Genomic DNA, 27,234 nt, shown 5'->3' with positions numbered 1-27,234 from the left:
GTAACGACTAGCAGAAACATGTTATTTAATTCTCGACCACTGAGATACTAAATACAAATTTTATTAATCTATTGACTGCAAAAGTAGTGAGAGTGTTTCTGTTTAAAAAGAGTATCACAATTTATTTTTCATCTCAACGATTTGAATCTTCACACATTTGTATCGTGAATTATTGTTTTGCGATATATATTTACAATTCTCGTACACACGTTCAGTACTTGCGTTAATGTACTTAGTTACATTCCCCCACTGTCGACTGTCAGCAGAACATCCATCAGCCACTCTGGCTAACAGTGGCTGAGATGAGGTCGATGAAGGGAAGCTGACACATACAGAACATACAGGGTTTGGTTCTCCTGAAAATTTCAAGTTGAATGAAGTTTCCCTATCATATATGTCAATGAAGCTCAGACAGCAGTCAGACTCTGAGGAGATTCCCAGGGGACCACAGAAAAATGGGGAATATTTTAATTTCAGTATAATTTAATTCACTAGACATTAGTCCAATGAGAAAATGAGTTTCACACTCTTCACTTTTAATCTGACAATCTACAATATAGAGAGTTATGAAACAATTAAATCTTATCAGAAATAAAGGATCTCTGAGACCGTATCTTATCAAATACACATCCAAGGCCTGATGTGTATCAATGTGGGGGTTCTTGACATCAAAAAGGTTGAGAACCACTGCTGTAGCATCTTTGCTCTCTAGTGGTGGAGGATGCATCAGTCAAATAAATAAAGGTCAATTTATAATGTGTAGTCATTCTTTCCATATAGAGCCCATTGTATGATGGTAAGATAATTGTTTATTAGATAAAGTGAGAAAAATGATGATAAAGTGCAATCCTGCATATATGGATATGCATTGGTTTCAATAAAAAGTAGTACGTAGAAGAATTTGTCCTGTTGTGGTTAATTTATGTCCTGAGTTCACCCACAATCATTCTTTATTGAATCACTGGTGATATGAGGATTTTCTGTTTTTTAAGTTAATTTCAGTCACTGTGCAGTAATTATTGTCCCAGTCGAGGTTCAGCAGCCAACACTGGAGGCTTTCCTCTCCACTCTCATGTCCCCTAAAGCCTTGTTGGGCCTGAAATGAGAAATTTCTATTTTTAGTCAGTGTGACTCTGTCTCCTCTTGGGAAATGCCAAAACAGACGATTGTTCATCAGTTTTCATCTCACTGTCAAGAATTCATGCCAATATAACATTCTTCAAAACTTGTGTGACATTCAAAATCCTTCAAAGAGTATTTTTAATTTTTAAACCTTCTTGAAAAAAACAAGTCTGTGTAGAATCTCTTTTAAATGAAGTATAGAGCAACGACCAGAAAGTCCTCGAACTGACTGTCCCAAGATCTGATCTGAGCATCAGTGACTTCGGGCTTTGTTTGTTATCACTCAGTGGAGAAGAAAATGTTCTCCTTCCTTCCTGCCTCAGCCACTTCACATAATATCAAAACAAATTTAATGACAAAAATTAAAAATGAATGTCTTTCCTTCGAAGTTCAAATTCAGTCCTTCTGCAAGCTGTTTTATAACCTCTCTATAATCTAGTCTGTTGATTTTCTTTGGATTTTCCTGAACTCCAGCGCAGGGAGTTGGAGCTAAATCCACATGTGAGTAAATCTTTCCCTCTGCTCTGCCAGTGTTGCCCAGTAGCATTGTTAGGGCTGGGCTTCCAAGGCTACAGCCCCAAAAGTTTTATGAATAGACCCAGATCTAAAAAAAACAAAACAAAATATCCCCCCTGAAAAAAAAAAAAAAAACACCTAATTAAAAATTGCCCTGAATCTATAAATCTGTCATTGCGATCATGCATTAAAGCCTTCAAAAATAATAAGATATTGTGAGTCAACAACACAAGTAAGTCTTGGGTCCTCTGTGTGTCATTCAAGCAGCAGATCTACTTCACGCGAGAAGGGGGGGGGACTTGAAACAGCAACAAGAGCTACATCGGAAGGGATGAGGCAGTGAAGATAGATGTTATCAGATGGAGGGAGCACAGAATCCACTGATTACACTGCAGTAAGTAATAAATAACAATTGAATGATTGATGCACATCTGTTGCTGCATTGAATATCAGCCTGTAGTTGGCATCCAATACTGTTGCCGTGTTTGTGACTGTCAGCCCAAACCAAATAACGAACTCTGAGGACAATTTAGCCTCTGTGGGATGGAATATGCATTTATAAATATGCTTTTCTAAAATCTGACAAATAATTATGTGTTTATGATCTAATCATCACATCAATAGAGAGAGAGATTTGGTTCGATTTTGGTTTGGTATCCTGATTGCATCCTTTTTATGACCAGGACAGGATAGAGGAGAAGAGAACTGGAGGAGAGAGCAGAGGAGATGAATACAGATGAGACACCAACAGAGCTACTGGACAGGTGAGGAAGAGGAGAGTATCAGGCAGATAAGACACAGAGTTAACACAGTTTGTCACAGTTCAAAGGGAGCTCCTGTCACCCAATATAAGCACAAGAGTCAGCTGGTCAATTTTAAAAACTGAATGCATTGGCAACAATCAATCTAGCAAATGACTGCTTCATCAATGTCAAGGGACTTGTTTTTTCTCAGGGGTTTGCTCCTGCTGCTGAAAATAAAAACAATAACTAAGTTGAATGAGAACAAAGATTGCACCCACTTTGTTATTCTGATTTCACATTGTGAAAGTCAGCTCATTACAAAGGTTTTTCTCGAAACTGGCGGGAACGCAGGCTGGTTGGATAGATAGCGCTGAGGTTCCAAGAATCTTGAAAGGGACCGGTTCAAAAACCAGTGATGATTAATAGAAATGATGTTTCTATAGTACTAAACTGTTTCCCCGATTACATGTGCTGCCAAACATAATCACTGCCTGGATTTTGTGCAGAGGAAATGTTTTCTGAGTCAATGACATGCTACATTCAAGTACCACACCGGAGTTGCAGGGAGGTGGTGGAAGTAGATGATGGGCGTAGAAAGCAGAGGACTGTGATGCCAGGTTCACATCCCGATCCCCCTCTGCTGTTAAATTTTAATAAACATGTTGTATTTCAAGTCATTGCAAGCTCCTTCTGTATTAAATCAGAGCATGATCTTTCCTCAACTACCGGCCGTTTCATTATCAATATTTTTTGCCAATTAACAACATTTTCCCTTTGTTACTAGAAAATGTATCCCAGTTCCTCCAAAATGTATTTGCAAACTTTTACTTTGTCTTCTTGTCTGTGTGTTTTGGAAGGAGGCACAAAAGGAAGTGATTGGGTTGTGGGTACCATAGACCAATGAGCGAATCAAGAAGGAGCTGCGAACCGTCTCCACTGGTTGCCTGGCAACTGCTCGGAAAGTAGTCCGGCAAATAGCCCCCCGTAAAACTGTGAACTCTCAATTTTTACACTATGGTTTTTGTGCAGATTAAGCTAGGGAGATATAACATGGTAATCAGTGAGCTTTAAAGGTGCTGGTTGGTGGATTTTGTTGCCTTTGGAGAGAGCCAGGTTAGCTGTTTCCCCCCTGTTTTCAGTCTTTATGGTAAGCTAAGAGAGTGGCATTGGTCTTTTCATCTGTATTTATCTTTTCATCTAACTCTCTACTAGAGACTAAGTAAGCGTATTTCCCAAAACGATGCACTATTCCTTTAAGGGCAAATAACATAAATCAGCTACAGCAAATCACCTTTCAGCAGTAATTATTTACAATCCTTGTAATTAATTTATCTCTGGCATCCAGTCAGACAGGGCGTCTTGTAGTCAGACAGTCTGTGGAGCTCAGCTAAGAGTCGAGCCAATCACCATCTGATTAGCGCTCATCAGACTCCGGTCTCCTGCAGAGAGGAGGAGGGAGGAGAGGAGGGGGGTTCTGAAGCTGAAATGGTGGTCTCGTCTTCTTCTCTTTTCTGCCTTTCCAATTAGTATTCTGCTTAATTAACATGCAACCGGCATCTTCCTATCGTATCCCTCCGCCGTCACGAGGAGGGGGCTCCACTTATCCCTCCGCCTCCTGAGCGTTAGTCCCCGAGCAGCAGGGAGGACTCCTCAGGATGAAAAACCTGTGTCACTTCTTTCCCACTCTGACATTGGTCACTGAAGTCAGCCTTCTTCATCCCTCTGTCTGTTTCTGTCCGTCCTCATCTTTACATTCCTCTCCATCTCTACATTCCCCTGGTGGTTTAGAATTATAGACAAAACCTCTGTTGCCATTCTGTCCATCTCTCCACTTCTCTCCCCCCTCTTCCATCCATCCATCCATCCTGTAAGCCTGTTCAGACACAGACTGAGCATTGGATCCATTTTCTCATACCTCCATCCTTCTCCCTCAGACTCTCTCTATATCTTCAATAGAATAAATTACTGCATGTTTGGACGTTAGTATTTAGTATTAGATTGCAGTGTATCTCTCTATATCTCTGTTAGATGTATTTGCTAATGGGAGAGGATACAGTATGTGTAACTCCAGCTTTATCTATCATTTTATTTACGTATCCTGTTACTCTGCTTCGTTGCTGCTGCTGTTTGTTTACTCACACAAACCTGGAAACACGATGCTTTGATGTTTTCTGTTTGCATCTATTATTTGAGGAGGTGATGTGTTCAGAGCTGCTTGTTTGTTTGTCTGTTTGTCTCTTAGTAGGAAATCTCAAAAACATGTGAACAGATTTCAGTAAAAGTTGGTGGAAAGTTCAGCTGCGGGCCGCAAAATAGGTAACTCGTTTACGGTGCGAACCCAAAATGACTTCTTTATACTGGGAGATACATCAGGGTGTTATTGAACATTTCCACTATCTTCCCATGGCTCTTCTGCCACTTGAATAATAAAGAATTCAGTTTGTAGGTGGTGATGAAAGTGTATTGTGTAATATGAAACTTTAAATGTATCACCTTGATATGCTGATGACTTTTTGTAATTCAAGTAGGAGTCAGGATTATAGACACTGAAAGAGAATATTGGCTATAATATGCATTCAACTCTGAATTATAAGAGCATCAGAAAGTTGAATATCCTTGATAATTACTATGAATGCATCAACACTTCACTATTAATGAATATTGAAGACAGTGAAATAAAAAATCAATTTTCCAGCTCTAAAAGTGTATTTTCAGTCTATTATAATATAATGCTAAAATAATACATGTTTCATCTTAAACTCAGGTTCGTGTACATAAACGTATCCAATTGAATCTGATATGAGACTTTGGATCTTAGTCTGTGTTTCCAAAAACATGCAACTGATTAATTCCCCCCTCGTCCTCCTCGGGATCCAACAACACAGGTGAGGGAGGTTTTAACTTGTCCTATGCAGCTCTGTATCCTTCTGCTTAACAACACCCATGTTTTAGTGGTCCAATCAAATCAGAATTATTTGATCTAAACTAAACTTGGAAATATGTCACATCAGATAAAAATCTACCAAGTTCAGTTTTCATATAATAGCAACTAAGGATTACTTTCATTCTCGACTCATCTGTACATTATTTTTATAATTAATCAGTGACCATTTTTGTCAATAGTTAGAAAGTCATAAGTTACCAGAGCCCAAGGTGACATTATCAAACGTCTGGTGCTGTCCAGCCAAAAGTAAAACCAAAAGATTTCTGTGACTTTAAACAGAAAAGCAGCAAATCCTCACACTGGAGGACCAGAGGACATATGGCATTTTAATCAATTATCCAAATCGTATAGTTGATTTGTTTCCTGATGATCAGCTAATTGCTCAGCACCACATACATTATTCTTACATTTTGGAGAACTGTGCAGCCTTGGAGGAGGTTTTTCACTCTGGTTTCTCATTTTAAATGTTTAGCATGAATATTGAAGCTTTATTTGAATAATTTCTGTGCTTATCATCTACATTGTTCTCCTTCTCGTGTTTGGTTTTTCTTTGAATCCGTTTAAGGATGTCAAGGTCTTCGGGAAACATTTTAATTCAATTTCATTTCAGTGTTTTCACTGTATTTACACTCTGCAGAAGTTTTATCCACCAGCTGGTTTTTCGATCACTTGAGAGTCTGAAGCAGAAGATGTATTATTTACTGTCTATCTCTCCTCCTCTCCTCCCTCCTTCTCTCTGGCCTGTTTAGGAGCACTCTTTGGTCTAGGATATATTCCCCTGTGTTGTGTTTGTTTTTCTTCTTCTTCTCCTGTTTTTTTTTTTTGCGCGGGCAGAGTGAGTAGCTCCAGTTAATTAATACTGGGCCGGGAAACAAACGCCTCTCCACCAAACTCAACACTTCACTTCAGAGGCCCTGCGGCTGGCAGAGTGAGATGGGCACCGAGAGATGGGATTTATTCATTAGCAGCCTGCAGTAAGGTATTACACCTCCGCTGAGAGGCCGCAGTGCTGAGCGCTGTCCTCGTTAACGGCCTATCAAAGTGCAGTGGCGTCGAAATCGGCGGGTGAATCATCAGGCCGTCTGATCCATCGCCCGGTACTCCCATGGTATCATTTTGTAGTGTTGGACGGGTTTCTGGTTCTACTTTTCTTCTTGTGTTGGACTCGTGATTCTGTGCAGCTCAACACAAAAAAACTGCTCTCATGAGGGTATCCAGTCATGTTTAAAAATTAACTAGATTTGGGTTATTTTTGTTTGGAAAGCACAAAGTGTCTGGAATGATAAATATAAGAAGCATTTACTTTTTCTTGTGACATATGTTTTTCAACATATAGCACATAGCATTTGATTTTTCTGTTTTTCTATATTGAAATGTGATGTTCTGGCTGTGGTTGCCTATAAAGGCTGAATGAAGCAGCAGATGTAACACCGTTGTTTGTCCTCCAATAAAAAAATAGGAGGAGCATTAAGCCATCTGACACCTCAATCATCAGGACAAACCTGTTTGTTACTGCCTTCCAAGAGCAACACACATTGGCAGCGTCATAGAACATCAATTGATGCTCAAACACCCAGCATAGCGTGTCAGGCAGAAAAATAAATGATCAAGGTATCTTGCATTATACTACGTATGGTATCTCTATTGTATTTTACTCTTTAAACTCATACAATACGGCCAAAAAACAATACGGCCAAAAAACATTCAGAAAGCTAAAAAAAGAAAAGAAAGCAGCTGCTTAACAAATTAGTCAGTTAATCATTAATCAGTTTGCCTCAATGCGAGATAAACAGATGACAAAAAGCACAACGCTCTCCAAAACTTCATCAGCGTTAAATCCATCAGTAACAAAGTCTCCAACACTTCACAGAGAACACCATCTCCAAATCTTCACCAGAATTTTACTTGACTAACCATCCACAACACAGCTGGGCCCTGGGGGGGTCCCTGCACCTGTCTACGTGTGAGTAGGGGGCAGTTTTAACGCACCCGCTTGGCTTATCATCCATAATATCGATTCGATTCCCAGCTCCCCCGGTACAGTCAAAGTGTCCTTGGGCAAGATAATGAACCCCAAATTGCTCCCGATAGCTGTGTTGTCAGTGTATGATTGTATGAGTGTGTGTGTGTGTATGGGTGAGCTTAGTATCATCATGAGCACTTTGGATAGAAAACGCTGTATCGCTCCTGATGAGCAGGTTGGCACCTTGCGTAGCTCTGCTGTCAGTGTATAAATGTGTGTGTGAATGGGTGCATGTGGCAAGTGTTGTAAAGCTCTTTGAGCGGTTGGCAGTCCATTTATTATTTGCATGGCCACAAGAGGATGCTCAAAAGATGACCAATGCAATCTGAAAACACCAGAGCAAAACCACTCACAGCATCAACCAGGAGTCAGTGGATGGAGACGGATCAAGGAGGACATTCACATCTGACTCCACAGACAGCTATTACCATCTCCCCCCATGTACACCCACCCGCCATCACAAAAACTTCCCATTTAAGTCAAACGATAACACCTGAACCAACTCTGTCCACTGACTGAGCATTTGAGACGTGGATAAAAGCTCTGGAAATATAGTAGTTAAGATTATTTTGTCAAACATCCAGTTGTTTTTTTCTGATAAGGACAGTCAGTCTCATTTTGGAAACTCAAAACAGTCCACTTCTAAGGAGGTAGAAATATTCACTCAGCTTTGAATCCAGACAGACTGTTCCCCCGGAGCTGTCTGAAATTTGGATCCCTCTACAGCTTCTAAATAAAGAGTCTCCAATTACAGTCTCTCCTGCAAACAACACTGTCTTTAGTTTTAATGAGAAACAAACCATTTGCTGGAAACTTGCACCTGAATGTTCACACCTCTTAGAGATTTTGGGGAAACGGCCAAAGCTTTCACTGGGGCTGTGTTCAGTAAAAATAGTTTGCTGTGATTGTCAGTGTGTTAATTCTGTTTAGAGTCATAAATTAAACTGGCAGGACAACCACTAATCCTCCAATGTAAAAACAATGGAGATTTTAAGAAACGCTGTACCTGACAGAGTGCAGTGAAGTGTGAGTCTGGGTATTTCCACACATCAAGGCAAAAAAAGCGTTTTGTCAAAGTCAAGTCAAGCTGGCAGATCAGGAAAGCGTTTCCACCATCTTTGCTTTCACTGAGGCATGACAAAAGTGTTTTATTTACCCATGTTTAACATGGAAGACTTTCCACATCCTCACATCAGAGGCTGCTTTTCTGTCGAATTTCTGTCATTACAAAGTTTTTTTAAAGGCACATTGAATCAGCCAAGTTGGGCTAATTGAGGACTATTTGACATTTTAATTTAAATGATATGCACTATTAATGGGTGAGTTTAATTAGTTTTTTAAATATTTGTCAAATTTTGGCCATGGGTATAGTCTTGGTTTTATGTGGCAACATTTTGAAATATTGGTGGAAAGTGGAGAAGGAGGGGGTTTTGTTTGTTCTATTTAAAACATTAAAAATGACATTTGAAGAACAGCAACATCTTTAAAGAAACAATGGCCCTCTAATTCAATTGTATTGTAGTATTTTAGTGCTTTAAGGAACACAAATTCCATTTACCTCCACTGTATTGGGGCAGACTCTATATTATACAATATAAAATAATATCATACTCCTTACCTTCCTCAGTCTCATGCCAGACAATGCCCTCCAGATTGACACTTGTCCCAGGCTGGCAGGGCCCCAGACAGGCCGAGTCGCCCTCCAGTGCTCCTGAGATGCCTCCATCCTGGGTGTTGGTGCCTATAGACCTCGTCCTCACCACCAGCTGCTTGGGGTTAGAGGTGGGCAAGGCCGGAGGGGAGAAGGAGGGGGCAGAGGGCAGAGAGGATCCAGGGCCCCCGGGGTGGCCTGGAGCAGGGGGAGCTGGCACTGTGAACATGGGGTCCATCTGTAGGGAAAAGGAGAGGATTCTTTAAATATCAGAGAAAGAGACTGTCATGCATGGTAATATGTAATTTTACTTCACTACCATTTTATTTTTGGTATTAATCTTTTATTTCAATTCAAGTTTCATTACATTTAATGAAATTTAGTTCCTTGTGCTCTCCAGAAAAAGCAGAGGAGAGAGGGAGACAGAGGGTAAAAAATATAGATAAAAAGATTATTAATGTAATTTCAATATTACTGACGTTAGTCCACCTGACATCTGATTATTTATACAATGGAAGGACATTTTAGAAAAGGAGACATTTTCTCCAAATGTCACACCATTCATTACTCTATCCACAGTCTGCACTTACCAACGTCCTAATACTGAGTGGCAGCTAATCATCTCTCAACTATATCCAGACTTAGAAAAGCTTTTTTTCCACCCCGTCTATTTTGATTAATCAACATCTCTCTATCACAAATCCACATGAGTCCATAAAAGGCAAATAATGCATCCTCGTTTACTAGTTTCTGGGAGGAAAGGCAATGTATGCCAACAGAACATACATACATAAGCTGTACATTATAATTAGCTGCCACTTTTGCACAGAGCGACTTGGCAAAAATCTGCAACAGTATAATAAGGCAACATTACTGGAGCTCATCCAGTGTGACTATAACAACAATAATGGTTTCTCTACTGACACGGGAAATGGGATTTGTATGCTGTTTAAGTCTTCTGTGGGAATCAGCTTCTCCAAAATGGGGTTCAGCAATATGCAGATTATTTATTGATTTTTGTGGTTTACAGCAAGACATTAAAGGGAAACCTACAAGCTGGGTGTTATTCTCATATTTCTGTCCTTTGTGTCAGTTGTTCATTCAACATTTTACTCACCAACTTCTTTAGAGAAGCGCAGACTCTGGCAAGAATGATTATTTGGGAATGGAGCCTCCAACAGCTTTTCCAAAAGCTTCACAAATTGTCTCAAACAGCAGCTACAAGGATTTCTAGTCTTTACTTATGATTAAATTAAAAGATGATGGGTTCGGGAGAATTTCTGTTACACTGATTTTTTTTGCTGCAGGAAACTGGTAACCTTGCAAAGCAGCTGGACTCACCAGATCACACAGTCCATCTTTCCAGGCTTCAATCTATGTATTTGTTTTTTTTTGTTTTAGTGACAGGAAAGGGGGGGAGCGAAGGGATGACACACAGCAAATGCCCACAGGCTGGAGTCGAGCCCATGGACACTGCAGCAAGGACTTAGTACATAGGGCACCAGCTCTACCAGGTAAATTATATGAGCGCCCCAATCTATGCATTTGGTTCAGACCAATCAGCAACCTATGGTGAACTACTGGGGTTTAACGCTAGGTGTGTATGAGGACATTGGGAGTAGTGACTGTTCACTTGAAAACAACAATGGCTAATGAGGTTAGCATCAGTTATATCAGAACTGGAGAATATTTCTTCATTGAAAGAAGAGATCGGCACTGAAGTCATTTCTTGATGGAAAAGATGTTCTTGCTCTTCTCCTGCTGGCTTCAGTAAGAGTTTGACGTTATACATTCATTGATCTGATTGGTTGAAGTTTTCCAGTTATAGATGGTGATAGACAGATGGTTCATCCAATCACTTTTTTGAAAGTGCCTGTCCTTTTACAAACAGTTTCCGAGGACAGGTCAGTGAACTGGCTCATTAATGTTCCTTACTCAGCAGATTGCTATTATCCCTGAGTGTATTGCATTGTACATCAGCTCATTTTATTTCTTATGAATTAAACTTCTCATTTGAGAGAGGACGAATACGTTAATTCTTCTTTCATAGGTTACAAAAAAGTTTGGAACCTGCTGAAACTCTCAAAGTGTCAGTGATATTTTATTAACAGCAGGCAACAACTACATCAAAGTTATTAAAAACTGGAGAATTTCCCAGAGGCTAAGCCTGACTTCAGTTAACCTAAAGAACTGATTCAGGTCTGGTCCATATTTAGACTTCCTGTTACCTTGTTTTTGAAAGCCTAAATGATTGGACCACCCCATTGGGAGGCTGCAGGAGAATTTGTGTTAAGTGAAAACCTTCATGTAGGGCAGAAGAAGAAGAGTTGTTATGGCTGCAGTTTCTGCATCCAGCCGGTACAAAGCAATCTTATCATGTCATTAATAAACATATTAGTTAAACTTAAAAAAGAAAAAGAAATAAATACAAAGGAAAAAGCTAAACCAACATGTAGTGTATTGAGTGACTGGTTGTCTTTTCACCACATTTTGCTGCATTAAAGCTGATATGGTCTGAATCTAATTTACAAACTGCAACAATTAACTTTGGTACATTCATGGTAGAGATCCTCAAAAAGGGAACTAGGGACAGTCAGACCTTATTAGAATACCACTGAAGATAATTAGATCTGATCCAAAATGAAGTCTGTGAAGACCCTGAACTGACGGTAGAGACCTGTGTCGAATCATATTTCTACCGTTTTTAGTCTCAGCGTTTCATAAAACCAAGAACATCGTTTTTTCATTTTCAAAGTCTGTGAGTGATCTTAACCGCTGTCATCACCATGGTTACATGTAATGAAATACTAAGTCATCGGTGCCTATAAGAGCCTCACTCTTATCTTCACCACTTATTATGGTCCCAATTACAACAGCCTTGGGAAATAATTCTGCTGAGAGGGCAGCAGCAATCAGCGATGAAGGATTTTTCTTGCCGTTATGACTCAATAAAGATTACAGGCTTGACAGATAACTCACTGCAAGATATTCTTGAGTGATTTCCCAGTTTGAAAAAAAAAACGTTCTCTCCGAGCTGAGCCTGTAAATGCTTGAGGAAGCAGCAGCGCTTTGTCAAGTCCAACTCTTCTGTGGCGTTTGGCTTCCCAGATAAAAGAGTTGCTCTTCTGTTGTGTTATTATGAAGATCAATCAGCTGCTCACACAAGTCGCTCTCAAATGTGATGAGAAAATACTTCTTTTCTTACTTCTTTAGAGAGAGTGCTCTATGCTTTTCTTTAAAATCCCTTTGCTATTTTTCTTCTACCGCGGCTTAAAATGCAGAGGTTACTACCAATGTTAAAAGCTCCAGCACTGTGGACTGGATAACTGCAGACTGTGATGCTTTCAGCAATGTATGAGTGAAATTTTTCTCCATGATTATTTTATTGATCGGCAGTACAGCTGTCTTTTGAAATAAGAGTCTCAGTTATTCTCATTTAGGGGGACAAATGATTTAGGTGAACATTTTTGGGGTGGCGTTTCCCTGTGTCCCTATAAAGTTACATCTATGCTTCTGACTTGCAAAACAATCACTTTTCCCTCTGCTGGTGGTACTTAGAGCCAACTCAGCAATACTTCAGGGTGTGGGGTTTAGTTTTTATTCTACGTTCTCCCATGCTAACAGTGTACTCCAGGTATTATGAGGAGCTTTGTTTCAGCTGTTTGTTTCACTGCGTTTATGTTAAAACCCTAATAAACAATGCAGATTTATCATGCAAAATAGTAATAAAACTAAAGAAAGATGATCCCCCTGTGCTTCCTGAAACCGTCTGTTAACTCCCACACAGCTGCTGACAAAGACCACACAGGACTTCTTCTACCAAATCACAAAGCAAATTAACTATAAAAGAAGAATCGTGATCCCCAGCGATTCCTGTTCTGCCGTTAACGCCTTCCTCCCTCAGACACCCAGAATAACAACGCTCGATCGCAATTCACACAGCAGCTATAGTCAGCCAGGACGCCGTCACACAGCAAAATAACAATGAAAACACAAGCGGGCTCCCCTGTGTGTTAAATGCTTCAAACAAATCATCCTTTCTCACAGTTTCTTAATTAAAAAATCTGACAATACACACAGAAAGATCACAGCAACATAACAGAACTGCAGGCAGGTTTAGCATGATAGGCATCTCAAAAGAAGAAAGAGCGGTGTCCTATCTGTGATGCAATAAAAATATGTGTTTCTTAAAGGTCCAGTGTGAGGATCTATTGGTGGAAATGGAATATAATATTCAATGGTATGTTTTCATTAGTGTATAATCACTTGAATTATTAGGACAATATTGTGAATTGCAATTACTTTGTCCAGGACAATCGTGACATGAAATATTCATATCATCAACTTGGATTCTAGACGGATTAAACAAACAAGATACAACATGTTTCACACAAGATTTAGTGCTGGCAGATTGTTTCCCTTTGTTTCCTGTCTTTAAGTCTTTAAGTGCTAGCTTCATACTTAAGTGTACCAACATGAGAGTGATATCAATCTTCTCATCCAATTCTCTTCAAGAAAGTGAATAACCTTTCCTAAAATGTTAAACTGTTCCTTTAATGATTGTATGATGGGTTTTGGTAATAAAACAAAGCAAAATCAAATGTTGACCTGATGATGACGTAAATCCTGAAGGGAGTCAAGTATGTCTGAGCCAAACTGAAATCCATCCAATAGTTGTTGATATATCATCAAAACCCCAAATGTCAACTTTATGGTGGAGTAGGATTCATCCCTGAGGGCCATGAAGGTCTATACAAAATGTCACGGCAATCCACCCAAGGGTAGCTGAAATATTTCAGTCTGGAGCAAAGTGGTGGACAAACAGCCGCCCACCCATGAACCATTTTAGCTAGCTATCTCTGTATCTCTGTCTCTGTATGTTACAACATTTACACAGTGTTTCTTTTTACCATGAATTACGAGGATTTCATCTGATGAATGACATCCTTGTGAGCTATAGGGATGGGTTCCAGTTGAGAACCGGTACTTAATTGTCCGATTCATTGGAGTTGTATGCATCCAAGCTTATCAATATCTTTTATCAATGCCAGCATGTTTTTTTGACCGTTGTGCATTGCAAAACAGTAATGTCGAACTGGAAAGCTGAAAAGCTGCAGGCTTAGCAGAAAACCTAAATGAAAAGATTAAACAGTGGAGCTTTTGCACACCTGAGTCCCATCCAGACCGACGTGTCGATGCTAAAAAACCTGCATAGGCCTACTTTTCTTCCACACAGAAAATTGATCAAGAATTAATAAGGGAATCGGACCAATAAGCAGAATCGATATCAGCATTGGCATCAATAAAATCTTATCAATTCCCATGAGGAACTCTTGGTCATATTTACAGCATCAGTCTTTTTCTCTCCTCATCATTCTCTCCTCTCAGGAACTCATGCTGATTAAAACTCTGTATCACCATTCTCACGTAAAGCGTTTGCGATCATTGATTTCAGTTGTTGTATTATTTTTTTTCATGAGCCTCCATTGTGAGCCCTTCACTTTCTAAAAAAGAGAGAAACTCAAGTATTACTTCTTAACTAAACCACACAGGAGAACGAAATACACAAAGACCCAAACAACACTAAAATATGCATGGACCCTGGAGCTGTGCGCAAACACAGAAATCTGTTTCCTCACTTTTTTTCAGACAAAATCCACCCGCATCCTTCCTCACAGAGTCAGTTACAGACTCGCCAAACATACTACCAAACCTTTGTGTTTCACAAAAAAAAGGGATTTTTCAGTAGATTCCTTTTTTTTCTAGTTGCCTTGCAAAAATCACAGACAGACACAATGCTCCAAAACAAAACACAAAAGGCACATTGGAAGATCACATGAATACGGAAGACAAAAGCAGTGTGCTGGCAATGTTTTTATTATCTTGTTATGTCATGATAATAGTTGATCACAGATAGGTAATTATCTCATTATCTTTGGATAACAAATTAGTTTTATCATTATAATTGTCAGCAATGTTATCCATTTACAAAACTACCTTTTTGTTTTGTTGTTAGCTGTTAGATGTTTATCCCAATATCTTGTTTTCTCAAGATAAGATAATTAAACCATAACCATGAGAAAATCACATATCCGAAGATCACAAAATTATCCTGAGATAATAGGAAGCCACAAACCTGACTATTTAGCTTATTACCAACAGTAGCTACCTGATGTCAGTGCTACATTCATCGAGTAAATATTGTTTTTTGTCATTAAAGGATGATAAAAATAGCAGAAATATGAGAAATATGAAGTTCAGAAATGACGTCTCTGAGAAATGAAGTGAGGTACATGGTCACTGGGTCAGATTAGGTGATTATAGAGCCAATAATTATTACTGTGAGACATGACAGGTTACACATTTGTCCCGACCCATCACAGACTGCCATCTTTCACAACTTGTATGATGTAATCAGGAAGGAGGTGCTAAGGCACATATTCTGGGAACAAGAAAGTCAGCAAACAATGGCGTCCAAAGTGGTGTGTATGATACTGCCTGTGTGTGTGTTCAGAAAGCCTAAGAAATATAAAAAGTAATGAACTCTTTGCTATAAAAAGCACCTCAATTCGAGGGACAAATCTATCACTATTACTGTAAACCGTGTACGTGCAGGGCTCGATTGAAAAGACGGACGGGTGCAGCAGTAACTGAGGGGCGGGGCTAAGTGAAGGCTCAGCTGCAACCACGACAACCACACTTTGGTTCAAGGCCACCTAATAAAACTTTAAACAACGAAAATGGAAAAACTGTTTTCACAATACTTAAAAAGCTGGGTGTTTAATCGATTTCCTCCCTTAAACTAACGGAGGATGCAGTGGGAGAGAGGGAAACAGATCGGCTGCATTCAACGTAGAACAGATTTAACTTCAATGTTTCTCCCGACACGCTGGAGCTTTGTGTTGAGCTGTACTAACTCGCACACAGAGCTGGATTTACCCAAATTAATCAGGGAGGTGGGTGGATGCGGGGTGTCAGGGGAGCCAGCTGAGTTTTCCATTAATTCTGCCTCTAAAATCTATAATTAAACAAAGAGACATTTTTTATCTTTGGTTTTTATGCTTGTGTTTTTCAAAAACTCTTCAGTCTTCATTTTTAATTCACCTCAGACTGCAGAGGAATCATGTTGTATGTGGCAAAAAGAATTTTAATCAATCCAATGATCCAATTATGCATCCATCTTCTCATTTATCCATCCATCTATCCGCCCCCTCATCCAGCTCTGTTAATGGATGAAGGAGTGTTTATAGAAGCTGTAAAACTGAATTTTGTCGTCTCGTTTGATGAGAAAATGCTGCCTAAACCGCATTCATCTCGTCTTCCTCTATTTTCTTCCCTCTCTGCTCCGTTGCTGTCCCTGATCGTCCTTCCTCTTCCTCCGTTCCTTCAGTCCTTTACCACTGCTTGTCTTTCTCACCTCATTTTCTTCCCTTCTCTCCCTCCTTTTTTCTCCACCTAGTCTTGGCCGTGCTCTTCTTTCATCCTCTACCTCCTTTCCTTTTCTTGCTTCTTGTGCTTCTTTCCTCTGATCCTCTCATTCTTTCCTCCATCTTTTATTTTCATTTCTTTCTTCCACCTTACTTCTTAATCCATCCACCCTGCTTTTGTCTCATCCGTTTTTCCTCCCTTCTCTTTTTCTTTATTCTTCCCTTTTCTCTCCTTCCTATTTCTTGTCTTCTTGTCCTTCTCTGCTCATGCTCTTCTTTTCCCCATTATTCCTCTTTCCTTTTCCCTTTCTTGGCACTCATCCCTGTTTCCTTTCCTTTCCACCCTTCTTGTCATCTCCTTTCAAGTGCTCTTAATTTCTTTGTCCATTTTCTCCCTCTCCCTTTTTATATTTATTGTCCTCCTTTTACTCTTCCCTGTCCCTTTCTCCCCTCTCTTTCCCATGCATCATTTTAGTTTTCCTCCCTCCTTTCTTCCTTACCCATCCCTTCCCTTTCCCTTCTTTTTGTCCTCATGCCCTCTTCCTCCCTCGCCCTCCTCTTCTCTCTCTCTCCCTCTCTCTCTCTCCCTCTCTCTCTCTCCTTCCTCCTCCCCTCCTATTAAATCCCCCAGTGAGCAGCCACACTGACAGTTTTTTTTTTCCCAGACAGAAATCATCCCTGTCTTTATTGTCAGGCTGCTGAAAGAGGAGGCATTGTGTGTGTGTGTGTGTGTGTGTGTGTGTGTGTGTGTGTGTGTGCGGACAATCTGCGGTTTGTGGAGTGTGTGTTTGTGTCGTGTGTTTGTGTTTTTTGTGTTTTTGCGAACAGTAGCCATCTTTTTTTTCCCATTTTCTCTCTACAGCCTCTCTCATGTCTCTGTTCTCTCTTTTCACTCCCTACCGTATAACCACAAGAGCACGCACACACACACACACACACACACACACACACACACACACACACACACACACACACACACACACACACACACACCACTTACCTTCCTATTGAATGACAAGCTCTAATGGCATGACATTACTCATTGCCATAATAACTCCTGCTGCTGCAAAACATTTGAAAACTAACAACCGCTTTCTTTCCTTCAACAACACCACTGCTGCACAATCAACCATTAACAATAATTATGTTAGCCCAATTCTGCATAAATTAATCTCCCAGAGTTGCAGTGTTTGCAAGCAGCATTTTTATAATGATATAATTATAAAGCATCTGAACTGAGACCGACATCACAGGCTTTCAATCTGGCAGCTGATGTAACACCAGAGACGGTTTTAATATACAAGAGACTCAATCAGGTTACTGCAGGGAAATCTGAAACCTTTAAGAGGCAGAGCCGTAAACTTCCAACATACTGTACATTTCAAGCAAACAGCTAATGTCTGGGACCTATTATCTTCTCAAAATGACGTTTTAATAACACAATAACCCCAGATATGACTGTTAGCTCCTAGATGTGGGCTGCTTATGCTGTCTCCTAGAAATGATGTTTATATACGACTAATTTATAACAGCAAGTATGTTTTGAAGGAAGACATAAAACATAATACCTCCCACATTGTGTTTTTTTATCAACACAATAAGGACATGTTAACATATTTACCAACTTGAAAAATGTTGATACTGAACGAATCAGTAAGATGTCTACTATCTATTTCATTTGTTTTTCTACAAGATCCATTACTGGCAACTAAATCGTGATTAAACTAAAGTTTTTTATATTCAGGCACTTTGTTAATGGTCTTGGTTAATTATGGAAAAATGTAACTTGAAATACACAAGACAAGGCAAGACAAATTTATTTAATTAACATTTAACCTTAATCACTATCTTTTCCTAACTTAATCAAAGGGCTTTTGTTTCTAACTGCACGACTCCAATTGTAGCTCTTCCAGTGTGGGCATCATATTAGAAAATAGTCATGAGTTGTTTGAAAGTTAATGATGTCTGGACCAAGAAATGTCGAGGACGAGGACACCAGGTTAAAAAGTTTACATTATATATATATTTGAATTTTACATTACGACATCTAGATAGTAATTCAGTAGCAAGCAATGCTTGGATGACATTTGCTCATAGTTCTGAACCCACTGAGAATCAACAACAGCTCTACACATCCATTAGTCTGTTTCAGCTAACAGTGTGATTGACCAGCTCTGTCTCCTAGACATTACATTTATATACAAATAATTTGCAGCAGCAAATATGTTTTGAGGGAAACTTAATGCAGTATTCTGTTCACTTAATAAAGAAATGTTAATAAACATACCTGGCAATTTGAACAAATGTTGATATTGAACATATCTGTAAAAGGTTCACTGCATATTTCATTTGTTTTCCACCAAAATCTAGCAATATTATCTACTCATATTGAATACAGCAGGATTCAAAAGTGCTTTTGTTGTACAAGTTAGATGCAAACTCTGGACTGTGGTGTCACAGTCGTGTACTTTCTAGGCCCACCAACCGACTCCTGACAACTCTAATGCATTATATAAAAGTAACATTTCACAAAATGTTGTCTCTGAACATAATCCAGGCAGGTAGTATTTGTCACATTAACATAAGTCTGAATATTTAGTCATGTACAAACATAATTGCGGGGACAGGGTTGGATGCACGCACACTTTCGCACACACAACCAATTAATCTGTTGCTATTGCTAGCTACAGCTAGTTGAAACGTACGGTTCTGGGCCGAATATACACAAATGGTCCTGTGGTCAAATTTCCACTAACAATGTGAAGTCTAAATTCTTTTAATTTCTGAACACACCTTTAACCTTTCAAATGAGCTTACATCTCTCCTAAATGACAGTTTACTCATAAAAGGTACCCAGAAAGTTGCTCTCTTAAACAAATAAGTTTAATAAATAATATTTAAGTTAAATATTCTTTAAATTGTTAAATAATTTAACATATATATTGTCAACCAATTCTAGACATTGCTTAGAGCTGCTTCTCTCTTGCTTCTTGCCACAGTATTGTAAATCCCAGCACACTATGCTGAGTAAAACTACAGTAAATACCCACAAGCATTTTTTTTCTGCATTATACCGGAAAAAACTATTTTCATGTCAGTGCACTGGATTACATATATGCTGGTACCAATACGATGCATCTGCAATATGCCAGGACTATATCAGCCAACCAATATATCGGTCGGGCTCCAGAAAAAATAAAGGCTTCCAAACTCTCTTTCATGTACAGAACACTTAAACAACACATAAAATGTTCTAAACCAGCGGCTTTTAACCAAAACTCCAAAACATTTTTGACTTGGACAATTTTCGATTTCCCCATCCGTTTATTCCCCATTCATTTTCCACCATGCTGATTGATTCAGATGAAAGAATCTTCAATCTGATTTTAGATGAGAGACTCTCGCTCCCTGAGCAGAAGAACTAGAAGCCCCCTGTGTGTAAAAAGGAACAAGATGTTAGGAAAGCTGCAGTTAAATAAAATATGAAAGGCGAGAAAGAAGCGGATATGAGGTGATTCTTAGAAAGTAATGACAGATGTTGGGTGATGATATTATGATGCATTTTCTTTATTTCAGTATTTCTTTCAGCAGTGGAGGCTGTGGTGAATGAATGCAGAGGAAAACCTGCCAGCCTGCAGAGCGGAGCGTGTGGGCGTACCGTCGTACCATAAAGCCCTTTCACACTGGTTGGCATTGATACTTTGATACCTAATGGACTCTCAGTCCAGCCTCCACATGAGCTGTTGTACTGCTCTGAAAACACACTTCTGTGCCTCGAGTAGGGAACAATGTAAAACAAACAACTGACAGCGGTGCCGTTTACTCCATATGTACTTGTATTTAAGCCTTTGTCTAATTATCAAGTCAAATGGAAATGGAATATCTTTGTAGAGTTAGAACAATAAATCATATAATGTACTGAGGAAACACTGGCATTCAACTCTGATAATGCAGATGAGTGATCATATATCTGCTCAGCACTGGGTACATTACATATTGTTATGAACCTTTTCTAATAACTCAGTTACCTTTTTCTTCTTTTTTATATCCATGTATTTATTTCTTTATTTCTTTATTATTTATTTATTGTATGTATTTATTTTAGGTCAGTAGATTGTTTTTTTCTGTCCAAACATGAGTTCATACTTTTCATTTGTTTTCGGCCTCAGTCAATCATTTTAAAAGAAGAAAAAAAAATGTCACAAAATTTCAAAGACACATAAAATAAAAGTGTTATTAGAGTGAGTAACTGTGACAGCCTTTCACTAGTTTGTGTCAACAACAATTTTTCAAACCAAGTCACAATCGCTGTAACATCACTGATGGAGCCGCACCCACATGTGCAAAATGATTGACAGTTTTAGCTCACATGTTGAATAATTTCCTACATTTGCCTTGCCATACTGTGGCATACATAGAAGCAGGAATGTGAACATCAAATTTCAAACTACTTGTGTCCAACAGGAATTCTTTGTCATAATAGTGCTGCTAGAAAGTTTAGCTGAAATCTAGTCTAGTAATCCTAACATCACCATGTTTTTACAGTAATAATGGTTTAAAACTATTTTTTTACATCTGAGAGTTCCATCACAAAGTTTTCCTCAAGATGGTGAGATGAACTGAGACATACTGATGAAGTTAGGTGCTGAAGAAAAAATGGACTTTCAAGGTCACCTGCTCATTTTAAAAACTTCTGAGGCTTCAGATCTTTTCTCAAATTCACCGGGGGGGGGGCTGCTTTTGCTTTGTGCCTGTCTGATTTCCATGTTTTCAACCCATAATCTCCTGTCAATCACATCCTAGTGGGAACGACAGACAAGAACAAAGCACAACTCTTCCACCGGTATCAGTCTGTACTGTAAGCACAGAAATTAAAGCTGGATTTTACACTGAGCTTTAAATTGATGATTTTCTTCTTTAGCAAGAGGAACTAGGAACAAAATGAAGGAAAAATAAACATTTCCTCAACAAGGTAAAATATCTGAAAGCTGTCTTCAGGGATGGAAAATGGTGAATAAGGAATGAGCGTGACCCTGAACACATCCTGCTTGCTCACTTGTGAATTGGACTGTAAACAGATGCGTCTCACTGGACTGAAGTGTATACAGTCGCATGTTGCAACTGGAGATCTGAAGAAATACAAATCATAAAATGTTGGATAACAAGATATGGCAAAGCCAGAAACTTATTTCTGGTGTTGAATTAAAAACAGCTTTCTCCCAAAAGCCCATGAGAAACTGCACAGTTTGAGACTCGTTTCCATCAATAACTGAGCTGAAATGTTCAGCTCTCTGTCATGAAAATGCAAATTCATCTACAAATCTTTAGCCATTTCATGTATCTCATAGTCAAGGTATTCAGTCAAATGCTGTATATCTTGTATGTGCTGGGACGATCAGAGGTCTGCACACACTAGGCTCCAAAATCACTTTAAGAACTAAAAAGCCAACTTCAAGCGACGATGAGAAATATGATCCAGTGTTTAGATTCAGTGACATCTACAATATTACTGTTTGCAACTAGAGTCTTCCTCCACAGAGGGCAGAGAGAGCCGTCATTAGATAAGTCGATCGACAGAAAATGATGAATAGTCACCCAAAATTGGCAAGCATTCATCAGTTCCAGCCTCTCAGATTATGATTTGCTGAGGTTTGTAGCAAGGCCATCTCAACATTAGTAGGGACACAACAACCCAATTTTGTTCACCAAATGCACAAACCGATGGCCTTGTGTCATAGTTAGCTGAATATTTGGGGGTTTTGGACTGTTAGCTGCAATTAGAAGATGTCCTCCTATTATACTTGGGGTATAATGGGTGTTTTTCACTATTTGCTGACATTGTATAGCCCGAACAATTAACTGATCAATTGACAAGATTATTGGCAGATTAATCGATAATTAAAATAAGCTTTAGTTGAATATTCATTGTGCAAAAAAGCATCAAAATGCATAACCCAGCCCATGCACCTGCTCTCAAGCTAACAAAGAATTGGGGGGGCCAAATTTACTGTAGCTAAAAATGTATGATTATGAAAGCTTGTGACACAGCAGTTTATAATACTATATAATACTATAATCCTCAGTCTCGGCACAGTATCCCTCATATTCACTCTTTCTCAAGCAGGATTCCACAATGCACAATTAAGTTTAAACCAAAAGACACCTTTATGTGAAAAGGTTTCACTCGTCATAACGATCCCACAGCTCTCACTAACTCTGCAGCTCTACATCTTTTTAGCCTCTTTTTGCTCCTTGTTTTGAGGCACATTTCATGTTTGGTTCAGTCTCAGTCTATTAATCAAACATGCTCTGATAAACCTACTATACACCACCTGCCCAGCACCAAACAGCCTCCAATGACACAATGAACAATCATGTTGGATGTATAAATAGGCAATTGTTTCACCATTACTTTAAGGTGATAAAATGTCAGTGTTGTGTCTTCTGCCATCTCGTAGCCAGTTACTATGGCTAATCATACCTTAACATAGTCTATTTTCCATAACCATGATATTTCCTTAGATACTGTTGGAAAGAAGAAATTTATAATTGTTGGTATTGGACGGTAAATTAAAAAACAGTAAAGCCTGCACACTCCATGCCACAAAAGTGTATAATAATATATATTAATAATATAATAATAATAATAATAATGAATAATTCCATCAAAACATCATCAACCTTTTGTGGCAGGCTTTACCATGCTTTCAATGATGCTGTTCTCTGACAGCCTTGAACCTAAGTGATGTGTGTATAATTACTTTCCTTCTAATTGGACGGTATCAGTGTTCACAATTACGTGTGGTTTTTTTTTGTCTGAGGCTTTTCACTGGGACACCTGCTGTGCTAATGCAGTGGTCTCATGGTATTAAATGAGGCAGCTACATTTTTTCATTTGGTGCTGTCCATCTGAACGCAGATTCAGTCAAATTTGACAGTTTTGAATGTTCATCATTGTTTTACACAGAGAGGTACAGAGCCTTTTAAATCAATGCTCACTCCTTGTAAAATTGCTGTGGATATGACTCACAGTTTAACAGCTGTAAATATTTAAAAGTCTTTGCAGATGTCAGATCTGACGTCTCAGCAGACATGAGTCAGATCCACGGTGGTTTGTCCCTGTTTAGAAATCCACAAGAGTTAGGAGTCAGACATTTTGTGCCTTTAGAAAATGTGTTCAGTGTTTTGGAAAGACATCTGACTGGCTGGCTGTTAGATAACTGTCTGACTGCGGTTCGCTCCAGCCAATATTCTTTGAAAATGAAAGCATAAACAACATCAAAGTGCTGATGATTATCAGCCTCAGGTGCAGACTGGACACATGCGATGTGAGCTTGAATCCTGCTGAGGACCGGTGACCTTTTTCTGACGATAACACGCTAAATAAAAAGGACGGCCCACTATTAACTCCTGTCAGTAGAAGTCAGAAGGTGAACAACTGCTCAGGAACATAAATGTTATGATTACATTTTATTTTTCTGTTACAATTTGCCTATTTTCATGTCATTCAAGTAAGTTTAGTGCTACTTACACGCATATAATGAATGTAGCAGAAAAAACACAGCAACCTGATTTTAATTCACAACATCTCACACTTTAATAATCCATGTTGAATGGAGAAGCATAATTAACACTTTCTTTTTTCCTTTTTAGCATCATTAACACATTGTAAGAGTAATGTGGTGAACATGCGCAAGGTGCATTAAACCTGCACAGCTGCTCTAGTTTCATTTACAGGCAGATGGTTTGGGGCAAAATACAATACAGTGACTAAATGAAAATCGGTGTTGAAAGGATCACCTGAAAGCTCCAGTGAGGCTCCATCTGAAGGTCAAATCAACACATTAAAAAAACACTCAAATAATAATTTTGCGTTTGCCAAATAAAGACTTAATCTGTGTTTCAGCGCGTTTATTTTCTCTTTCTTTAATCAGTGTGTTCACAAAAAATGTATCTTTGCCTAAAAAAAGATGCAGTGATTAAAAAGTGTTTTTTTTTTTTTCTCAGCTGTGAAATTGGGAGTAGCTTTAGCCTGTTGGCTCTAAATCCTCAAAATGTTTAGTGTAGAAATTGTGTTACATCACCGCTCAGGAAGCATTGCTCCAGGCTGTTGTTCACTGACAGGACTGTAAGCTCACTGATGCAAACACAGAAATAAAATCATCATAATAACCTGATATGCATCATCTTTATTGTACTGAAAACATACAGATAGTGAAGCCACAGCACCTTTCTAACCTGATTACGCAATAAATACCATGTCTGAATGGATATATTAATATGATTGCATGCACTGAACATAACAGTGTCTTTAAATAGAGAATATTTGCTCGTTAATGATCGTTCTGGAAAACACATTGTGAATCTGTCGTTACTGTTATAATGTTATTAACCTCACTGTTTGCACACTGAATGGAACAATGTGGTTATTCTGGATTAAAAAGCATTGATAATGAGCACATAATGAGGTTATTAAGCAATGTGATATATCATACAGTAATGTGCATCACTAACAGTACAGCTTTAATTTTGTCTGGTTTATGGTAGCAAATGGGCACTCCTGTGGCTGGCTGTCCTGTGATACACTGTGTTTGCATTACAGTGCCAATACGCTAAAACATTGTTTTTAAATGATACAATTAGTAGTAGCAATACCACAGAGAAGTTAATACTCTGTTACAAGTCCAAAAGGAATAACATTAAAATACACTTAATGTACAAAATGTACTTATTATAGAGAATGATCAGAACCATGTGTGTTGTAATAATTCATAAATATTGGATGCATTAATGTATATATCAATTTAATGTTGCAGTTGGTAGCTTAATCTATGAACATATACCATCATCTCTAAAATAGAGTTAGTACAATATGTCAAAATACTTAAGTAGAGTACTTGAGTACATACATTTACAGTAGCTACTTTCCACCACTGCTGTCGCTCCTGATTAGTAAAACAGAATCCAGGATAGTTGTCAGTCATGTTTTATTTATTGTAATATAGATAAATAAACTAATTGAACAATGTTACATTTTTGTTACATAATTACTGTCTTAAAATATTCTGTTCCGCCTTCATATTTATTATCGTTCTTTCTACCTTCACCTGAAGTCAAATCCAGGTCTGTTGCTCCATGTGATGGTAACAGTTGGGTTAAAAAAACAGAATCAAAGAACATTTTCTGTGTGATGAATCACAACAACTGTAATGTTGCTGTTACACTTTATAATTCACAAGGCCTCAGTTTTGTGTAATACCGTACACACACCACTCCTGATCACTCTCCGTCCTGATGCCCACTCGCTCGCTCGGGATCAGCTGTTTACATGCAACATCACACTCTCCCTGAATAAACCAAACACTGTTAACGTCGCCATTGGAGACCCAGCCTATGCAAACCTGTTAAAACCCACCAGGTAAATGCGAAGATAGTTTCACCACATCTCAGTTTCACTGCTACAGTAAACAGGATATGATGTTTCCATACAAGAAAATAAAACCACTCAGGAGTCCTGAGGAATAACCGGATATTGACAGGCATGTTAACACTCCTGTGGTGTGATCAGAATTCAAGATAAACCAATAAACTACCAACAGGAGCAGAGTGTGTTTGTTGTCTCAGCTTCATCCAGCCTGCAGGGATCCAGACTGACAGACAGAAAGTGAGAGCAGAGCAGCCGCTGTCATTCACAGATAAACTCAAGTGCATCTTATTGTCATTCAGATGACGGTCTGAGCTGCAGCATCCGCAGAACTGCTTTTCTTTCCTTCAACAGGCTGGATCAGATGTTAAATGGCAGCTTCATTATTTCAGACATTATTTAAGACCCTGTTTGTGTGTAGTTCTGGCCAGCAGGGTGGCTTTATGGATGGTAATGTTGGTTGCCATGAAATTTGGTTTGTATTTTAATCGTTCCCAGAAGATCATCACTTTTTATCAGAATCTTAATTTGTCCAATACTTTGGTTTATATATGTATCTTCACTGACATTCCCATCTGCTTTGTGTTTAGCGCTGATTTGCAAATGTCATTGTGAGTATATTAGCATGCCGTCATTAGCATTTATCCCAAAAAGCATTTTCCAAGCAGACCAAAATTATAAAAGATGTCTGTAAAACTGTTGACAGGACACCTTGGACTGCAAACAAGGTCAATTATGACTCTGTTTAGAATTTTTGATCCACAGAGGCTTTATATTTGTTCAACTTTCCCTGAGCCGAGAAGAGATTTAAAAATCTGTGATATCATCACAATGTGAAATCTATGGGGCCAGCAGGAGAAAACACTACTGTGCATATTCTGTGGGCCGCATGCCCAGAAAGAAAACCCAGAAGCTAGAAACTTAATTGGCAAAAGCCTATGCACAAGGCGTTGGACTGACTAGGCGCCATCTTTAGGTCCAGTATCCAGGTCTAATAATACATCTATGGTACAGCCTCACAGTACTGGAGACTCTCACACGGGAGGGGCCGTGAAAGCAGCATGTAAGCAGAGCAGCAGCCGCAGCTTCAGTCCTTTGTCTGTGTTTACATATGATGCGTTCAGGCACAGTATTGAGTGTAGGTCAGCAGCATTTTGCCAGGGCTGAGAGCCCATCGCACAATTTCCATAATTATGCATGTAAAATGGATAATACACTTCAGGTTTATTGAGCATATAGCGCAAGTGAAATGCATCGTGTTACACAGCCTACGTAGACAGCTATATTGATTCAAACTGAACGGTATCTGTCTGACTGACAAACGCAGCTGAAACTGTGAAAACACACTGTGAGGTATCACACAAGGACCTCTGCCTTCTCTGTG

General features: G+C 38.9%; 1 protein-coding gene across 1 annotated transcript in view; it reads right to left on the bottom strand.

The window, feature by feature from the left end:
- Nucleotides 1-27,234, bottom strand: part of znf608 (zinc finger protein 608) — a 52,962-nt gene that overhangs the window by 21,294 nt on the left and 4,434 nt on the right. The window contains exon 2 of the mRNA XM_051421899.1: nt 8,967-9,237. Coding sequence (XP_051277859.1) covers nt 8,967-9,237 — 271 coding nt within the window. The remainder of the gene's footprint in view (nt 1-8,966; nt 9,238-27,234) is intronic.

Source organism: Dicentrarchus labrax, unplaced genomic scaffold (genome assembly GCF_905237075.1).
Source record: "Dicentrarchus labrax unplaced genomic scaffold, dlabrax2021, whole genome shotgun sequence".
Taxonomy (NCBI): Eukaryota; Metazoa; Chordata; class Actinopteri; family Moronidae; genus Dicentrarchus; species Dicentrarchus labrax.
This window is presented reverse-complemented; position numbering and strand designations above follow the sequence as displayed.